The 8,304-nt window shown below is 37.3% G+C and overlaps 2 protein-coding genes across 2 annotated transcripts; one reads left to right on the top strand and one right to left on the bottom strand.

Moving 5' to 3' along the window:
• Positions 1 to 1,226: 1,226 nt before the first annotated feature.
• On the top strand, positions 1,227 to 6,437 carry LOC120076846 (uncharacterized). Its single transcript, XM_039030789.2, has 6 exons — positions 1,227 to 1,503; positions 2,236 to 4,040; positions 4,117 to 4,192; positions 4,736 to 5,076; positions 5,796 to 5,894; positions 5,979 to 6,437. The coding sequence occupies exons 2-6, from the start codon at positions 2,283 to 2,285 to the stop codon at positions 6,150 to 6,152; spliced, it is 2,448 nt and encodes an 815-aa protein (XP_038886717.1). The 5' UTR covers positions 1,227 to 1,503; positions 2,236 to 2,282; the 3' UTR covers positions 6,153 to 6,437.
• A 309-nt stretch (positions 6,438 to 6,746) lies between these two features.
• LOC120076036 (uncharacterized) lies at positions 6,747 to 7,961 on the bottom strand. The gene has a single exon (XM_039029819.2). It carries the CDS (start codon positions 7,643 to 7,645, stop codon positions 6,848 to 6,850), a length of 798 nt encoding a protein of 265 aa, XP_038885747.1. The 5' UTR covers positions 7,646 to 7,961; the 3' UTR covers positions 6,747 to 6,847.
• Positions 7,962 to 8,304: the final 343 nt, after the last annotated feature.

The raw sequence follows: 8,304 nt of genomic DNA, 5'->3' as shown, positions 1-8,304 counted from the left end.
TAGATGAAGATATCGATAATTAAAAGTTTTGTTTGTAATGGCTTGGATGTAAGTGGTTGGAGTAGTGGATGACTCCTCAATCTTGATAGGAGAAAAGTTGATTGTTAAGGCATAAGGCCTTGAAGGGATGGAAGATCCCAAAATTTGAAATTTATTTGATAACGGCAACGTTTGAGAAGTTTTCCCTTTTCGATCCTCCATTATCGTGATGATTTTCCTTTGAGAAATTGATACGCTTGAGAGTATGATGCTTTGGTTTGTGGAGGTATTGATTGTTGTTGTTGTTCTTGATCACTATCATGTTTTTCTTCTTTCTTGCAAGTGGAATTCATTTATTCTTTTCTTTCTCTCTTTCACTCTCATCTTTAATCTTACCTTGAAGAAATTCTCGAGTGAGGTACTCAGGAAGAGAGTTTGCACTTCCTTGTATAGCTTCAATTTTGAAATCAAAACAAGAAAGCATTGTTTGCCATCTGACAAAAATTTGTCGAGAAACCATATTTTAAAATCATTTTGTAAAACATTTGTAGCTGCTTTGCAATCCACGCGTATTAAAAAACTCTTGTTGTTAAATCACTTTGGAATTTGTTGGTACATAAAACGATTAATAAAATCTATTTTTTTTATGGTTGAATAATTTTTTTGAGATACTAGTCAGATACCTGAATGATATCTAACTAGTTGCTCTTATCATTGATGGATTGTTTGAGAATGCCTCCATATCATATTAATAAAAGAAAATGAATCAACTTATTTAAAAATATAATTAAATATCATTGTTCGGTGATAGAACAATTTATCCTTTAGTTATAAAAGCCTATCGCAGTCTATTATTAATAAACAATAACATTTTACTATACTTGAAAATATTCTTGACCCTTTTATAATTTAAAATAATTATCTTATTTTTAAGGGGTGTTTTCAAATATAGAAAAAATAACAAAAATATAATAAAATTTTAGAATTATCAATTATAGACGCTGATAGTAAATATTTTCAATAGTTTTATCATTTGAAATAATTTTTCTATTTTTAAAATCTAAAAAAACGATGTATATTTTTAATGGAAAAAGGTATTTGGATACGGCCCTTGAATACAGATACAATACCTGTCCAACTCGGCAACTCCCAGAAAATCTGAAGTCAAAGAGTCAAAGGCGCGCCTTTTATTTTCCCGTCAAAAGGATCAACGGCCAGATTTGAAGTAGCGGATCTTAGAGAACTGGGCAAAATCTGGGGCACGCTATAAAAGGGTCTACAAAAAGGGTTTCGCTCTATTTTTCTATAGTTTCATTCACTCTCTCGATTTCCCGCCAGACGAATTGGCGCGAAACTGGAGCCCCTCTCTACTACTTCTTATCTGTTCGCAGAACTAGCCCTAGATCTCCCTCCCGCCTTTTTTCTACCACTGGAGTGACCTGCTTCGCCTTCTACTCGTTGATCGTTCTACTTCTCCGTCGTTTCTCAACCTCGCCGCCGGCGATTCAGAGATTCTTATCATTGGTTAGTCGATCTCTGCTTTTACTCATCTGGTGCTGTTGTTCAATCGGTGGAGGTCGATTCCTTGATCAGATTTGCATATATTCCCTTTTATTTTAATCTTCTGCTGAATTTGCTTATTTATTTTATCAGTTTATTTTGAGATCTATGCTCTTGGACGAAACCCTGGGCGTTAGATCTGTTGATTATTCTTGTATCTAGATTCAGGCGTTTTAGTTGATCGGAATATATTTCTCTAACGTCTACGGTTGTAGTTCTCTAATGTCCATGGTTAAGTAGAGTAATGTTAATGTCGAGATCTGGATTTAGCAATTCTATATTTAAGAGTATATAGTAAATTATGAATGTGTCTTGCGGAGGATTTACTTGCGATTACTGATAGTTTTATGAACAGCGATCTTTCTTTAACGGACTGCTTTGTATTTTTCACGCATTTTCTAGTTACCTGGTCACCGACTTATCTTTCTGCACAAACACGTCGATTCTTTTGTTCATCAATAATTTGAGTAATGAGTCATGAGGTCAAAAGGTTTTCAACTATGTTAGACTTGACTGTAACAACATTCTCAGTTTGGAGCAGTTTTATCGAATTTTTTCTTGCATCTGAAGGTCGATAAGGCTTTTGGGTGGCGAACCTACATTATTTTGATCCTCAATTTTCCCTTCCATGATTGGAATCATGCCGTCTTGACTAATTCATTTCTACCATTACTTAATAAGTATTTTGCACCGCAGGAGAAGCATTATCTTGGTTCAATAAGGGGAAGAATTATACTTATCGAATGGAGTTGCGAAGTTTCTGTCATTTGCACTATATCCATGCCACTAAAGGCGGTGTGTTAACAAAAGTTCTGAACATCAACCGTGGAAAGCCGGAAGTCGTATTTAAGAAGCTTACTGACATATATAGATCTATAGATGACAAAGCTCAAGAACCACTCCCAACACGAGGGTCAAGAGAAGGTTTGGGAGAAAATATTCTTCACGGACTTGAGTTCAAGGTGGAAACCCAAGTTCCTTACGCAGAAAGAAAACTATTCAATGATGAGCCTGAGGTTTCTGATTCTCACAGTAAAGGCGATAGTGACGGGCAAGAGAGTGATTTAGAAGTTGATAGCATGACTTTAAAACAGATAATGGAAGGTTGCAAGAAAAGAAAGTTGAGCCAGTCAAGATCTGTTGACTCAAGTGAGGAAAAACTGAGGACATGTTCCAAGCGAGAACTTAATCAATCATGCTTGTTACCTGAGGAGGATGATAGTGATCTTAATGTAGCTCTTAGCATCTGGAAGTCCAAACTTTCAAAACGCAGAAAATTGAAAACCAAATGTGAAGAAAGCAGAATATCTATCAGTTCACAGTGCGTCCAAACAGTTGGAAATTCTGACCCAATCAATAGTGATCAAGGTCTGCTTCCAAACTTTCAAAATACAGACTGTCTACGTGAAGAAAGCAGAATTTCTACTAGTTCACAGTGCGTCCAAACAATTGGAAATTCTGGCCCAATCAATAGTGATCAAGGTCTGCTTTCATCTGGTTCAGACCTACCCCTCCCAACAGTTGTTAAAGTTGAAACACCTGAAACGGATGTGGCAGAAATCCAGAACACAAACTACGTTGATACGTGGTCTCTATTTTGTGATGAAAATATAAACTTGTGTTTGAGTTATGATCATGTTGGACCTGATGATTTAAATTTAGATATAGGATCGACGACATCTGAGAAAGAAGCTGAATATTGTGTTCTAAACAGTGCATGGTATGAAGGTTTGGAAGGCAATGAACCTGAAACTCTTCAGAGGGTAGGGGAATCCAGCGCCGACTGGATGAATGAAGATAAGCTGAAGGTACACAAATCCCATCATTCAGATTTTTCTGCATCAGAGAGCATGAAGGGACAACACACCCCAAGTTATGTATCCAATTATAGTATGTCAGAAGCTATTCCCCTGACTAAGGAACAGTGCTCTGGCACTTATACTTCCCTAAATAATTCTATTACAAACGAGGTCATATGTCAGAATAACAGTGAAGGTACTTCAGAAGCAATCGCCTTGACAGAGGAAAAGTGCTGTGATGCTTATATTTCAGAAGGTGAACCCTTTGCACACGAGGCCACGTGTCTGAATAATGGTGAAGGCTTCACTCATTTGCATGCAATGACTAATCTGAACGGCCTCCAAGTCCCAGAGATGAGTCCTGGAGCTGAAGTATGTTTAACTGAGAATAGTTATAAAGATGGGTTGGCATTTGATCATGAAAGAAGTATTCCAACTGAATCTACCAGTGATAGTAACTCAAGCCCTGATCATGGAAAATGTATTTCAACAAATTCTATCAGTGATCGTAACTCAGGATCTGATCAGCATTTGATATTTGTTGATGAATGTACAGCTAAGGAGAGACAACCACAAATTTCTGATTATTCTGATTCAGAAAGAATTACTTCACCAGATTCTCATCTCGATGGTTCTGTGGACAAATTTAATCAATTTGAAGAACCTAAACGCCATCCGACAAGGCTGTTATCAACGAGAACAGTAAGTTGAATCTAATTGATTTAATATTTGGTTTAAAACTATGCGGAAGTTGCTTATATTGTGCTTTCACTTTCAGACTATTTCCCCAATATCTCAGGAAAGATTGTCCAAGGCTATGAAGTCCATGCGGTTACATGACAAAGAATGCAAAAGTAAGTTCCTGAAGTTAAAAATTAGTTAGTAGGGAACGTGGTTTTGATATTATCCCATATTCATCCTTTTTTTGTAATATATATATTTTTTCTATTATTTGTATGATAAAAATAGAAAAAGTTGTTTTTATTGCCTTAATATGAAGTTATTAACCCCATGAATAGAATGTAAAAACATTTTCTTGACCAGAAAATGCCAAGGCTAGCACAGTCCTTGCTCCTTGGAAAAGGCTAAGTATGAACTACTCAAAAGCTTTGCAAGTCTAAACTCTCTCCCTTTTCGGCTGGGCTTCTGTTTTTATTATATGTGAATGAAAAAGGTCAATGGAATACAACACTTTTTTTTTACCAGGGGAGCCTTGGCACTAATATGTGAAAAAAATGTAAATTGTGGGTTCATTTGGTAATTATTTTATTTTATAAGCATATTTGAAATCCTCGTGACATCCTAGGAATACAATTATGATAAGTTATAATGGTTTGGGAACAGTTTCTTCACTTTTCATATTCTATTTTCCTAATTGTTTTCTCTTTTCATTTTAGCATGTGGTGCCAAACCATATTTCAAGCAAAACAAGTACAAGGTCGGCACAGCTGAAGAATGTGACCAGATGAAACCAGTGTATTCTGATATATATCAGGAGCAAAATATAAGGAAATCAAAGAAGAGAAGTTCCCATTCAGCGAGCACCACTAAAGTTCCTCAAGCTACGGTCCAAAATTGTTCAGAGAGTGCAATTGCATTCACACAAAGGCAAATGCAGGACATAGAATGTCTTGCTCTGAAACTTACCAATCAGTTAAAGTCAATGAAAGCAATTGTAGAAGACAGACTTCATGTTGAAGGCAACAAAGCTACAAGTTTCAAGTTTAACACGGATGAGGTAACTAAACATATATGGGAATATCTTAACTGACAACTTGATTACTGTTACCTTATTGCAGATGCCTCCATCTTTATTGAACTTATACACAGCTTGCTTTAGCTTTCTTAGAATGTTGAGAAATTGAATTTTCCACGTACCCTTACACTTTCCATGTTTGACAAACCTACTTCGTCTAATAATTGCATTTGGCATTAATTAGCATATAGGAATGTGTTTTGTAAAGCTTTTAATCCCTTCCCCCTTTCCCTTGGTGTTTGTGTCACCTAGGATGTATGGAGATGATAGTTTCAATCCTACGCCTTGAGTGTTTAACCAAGTCATTCAGTTCTTCCTAGGAGAAATTATTTTTACACTTACTCTCAAGCTTTTTACTCCTAGGAGAAATTATTCAATAGAATTCACCCTATAACCTTTTGCCAGCATCGTTAGGATGGTAACTCTGTGAAAGATAAAGATGCCTTGTTGGAATAAAAGGGTTAATTGGGTACTGCTTATGTCAGCTAAGGACATTGTTCATTCCTGTAAAAACTTGTTGGAGAACTTGCCACTCACTAAACACACATTATGCAGAATGATTAACTTATATTGTTGCTTAGATGTTGGTATGTCAGGAATTAGCACCTGAACTTCCATGCAACTTGTAATCAGTGCAAATATTTGATATTTATAGACTTAATAGTAACATTATGCTGATGTATTATTCTGTACTTTGGCAGGTGAGAACAGCCATTGCTGATGCCACAAAAGCGGAAATGCGTGCGAAGAAATGGCTTTTGATTATGTCAAGGGACTGCAACCGCTTTTGTAAAATAATGGTTCGTACCTCACCCTAATCTCGTTAAAGAAACAGAAGAAAACCATTGATATTTCTTCCCTAACTGTCTAATAATTAACTGCAGAATACGACCGAACAGAATTCAAATGCTTCTCCAACTGCAATCCAGAAGGTGAAGAGGAAGGTTACATTTGCTGATGAAGCTGGTGGAAAGCTTTGTGAAGTTAGGTTGATCGAGGACGATGTCAATGCCGAGTCTTTTGTCGAAATGCGGCCAGAAAATTGTGAAACAGTCTAATAACATTTGGAAAAAGCCTACCTACTCGTATACTAATTACTAACTTATACTGAATCATTGTTCTCTTTTGAGATGTTCATTTGTAAATTCTCACGTCACGTTTAAAAGAGAGTGCCGGAATTGGATTCTGACGAGGAAGTGATAATTCCTTACCGTTCCTTTTCCCTCATATTTAAACCAAAATCGAGAAATTTAAATTAACACGTTTGCTACTGCAATATATTTGTGAATGCTTGAGATTGGTTAAGATATCCAATTATAAGAGTGCAGTTTTTATATCTGATACTATCGGTTTTTATTTTGTGTCTATTTTGATATTCCCTTACCTCCACACATTTTTGTATTTTGTATTATGTTTAAGATGATTTAAAAAGTCTTCTTATTGTGTAGATAGCTAATTTGTGTAAGACGTTTTCTTCTTTGATTATTTGCTCGTCGATTCTTTCTAACATCTTCATTACTTATTACAAATATAAATTTGGAAACTATGTTATTGTAGTGGGAATTAAGTTATTTGTCTGATACATCTATTAGAAAAATTATTTAACGAAGCGATCACAATTTGGCTGTTTCATCACAACCATTAGATATGAATTAAAAAATCTGTAATACTCATAGTAACCATTGATTATTAAACTGGACTCTTGCAAATCTAACAATAATAAAACCGTGCCAGTTTCATTCAATAATTTCTTTCACTTGTTCGAGTGGGAATCATAGAATAGAAACTCCCAAACCTCAGAAAAAGCTCTGACGATAACCCGATGATACTCCGGTGAGTTCAACGCCAAATAACACTGCAAAAGCTCCTCCAATCCCTTCGCCTCAAAAATCTCCTTCTCCAATATCATCTGTACCATCGACCTCTTGAAATCTTCTTGTGGTTCCTTCGATCTCTTCACCTGCACAAAGCTCTTCCCCATTTTCCCTTCCAATTTCCTCAGGCACGACGCTCTTTTGCTTCTCGTCACCGGCGATGCATCGTCGGAGAAACTTATCGAAGAGTTCACCAACGCCTCCGTTCCTTTGCCTTCCTCTCCCCCGTACCCATTCGCTATGAATGACTTGCTTTTAATCCCCGTTCTCTTTAATTTCATCTTGATCTTTGACGTCTTTCTGGAAATCCAAGAAAATGGAGAAGAACGCCGATTCTCTTCGCCGTAAATTTCATGGTCGGTTCCGGCTCCGTTTTCTTTCACTTGTAGTAGTCCGTTTTCTCGAGCGTATGATTTCAATTTGCAGTTAATGCAGACTGATGTGGACTTTTCCGCTGAAGGGTCGGCGAAGAAATCCACCGGCGTTGACGGCGGTGGCGACGGTGGATTGGGATAACAGCTGTAGCAGGATCTGGGGTTGGCCGGAATTTGCTTCTTGTTGTGGAAATTTTCCGGCGAAGGAGTTTTGGGGAATGTTAAAGCATGTAGGTGTTTGGGGCGGCAGAATCGCAAAGAGGAGATGAAGAGACGGAATTTGAGCTTGAAGCTTCTGGCCATGGAGAGAAGGGAGGATGATGGCCGGCAAATTGTTCTGTTTCTCTGCGTATAAATAATTGTGATAAGATACTGGCCGGCCGGCAGCGAAGTTGAGCCAATGGGGTTGTGGTTTTGACCAAATGCCAAGTGATGAAGAGAGACTCATTGATGCATAATCATGTGGAACTTTTCATATTAAGTGCAGTCGTCTGATGAATAATTGAATAATTTGTGAAAATTACATTTTGATAATAGAATTGGGGTAGGGAATAGATGACCCAAAACCGGGAGAAAATGAAATATATTCTACTTTTCAAAATGGAGGTTTTCTTTGATTTTTTGCAATCATATTCGTGTGAAATTTTCAAAACTAAACCACACGAATGGAGATTGACCTCTCACTCTCCCTCGCTCTCATTCTCATGTCTTCCTCTCTCTTTCGTTTTCGTTCTCGCTCTCACTCACTCTCTCGATCCCTTCACTCTCACCAACTCTCTCTTGATCTCTTCACTCTCTCACTCTCGGTCTTCTCTCTCTTTGTTCTCCTCTTTCTCACTCTATCGCACTCTCTCTTGGTCTCCTCTCTCTCATTCATTCTTGGTCTTCTCGCTCTTGCACCGTGTCGCTCTCTCACTCCAATGCATTTGACGTTTCGATAGCCAATGATGGTACTTCTACAA

This window comes from Benincasa hispida, chromosome 4 (assembly GCF_027475165.1).
Source record: "Benincasa hispida cultivar pf3 chromosome 4, pf3_genome.v1.1, whole genome shotgun sequence".
Lineage (NCBI taxonomy): Eukaryota > Viridiplantae > Streptophyta > Magnoliopsida > Cucurbitales > Cucurbitaceae > Benincasa > Benincasa hispida.
This window is presented reverse-complemented; position numbering and strand designations above follow the sequence as displayed.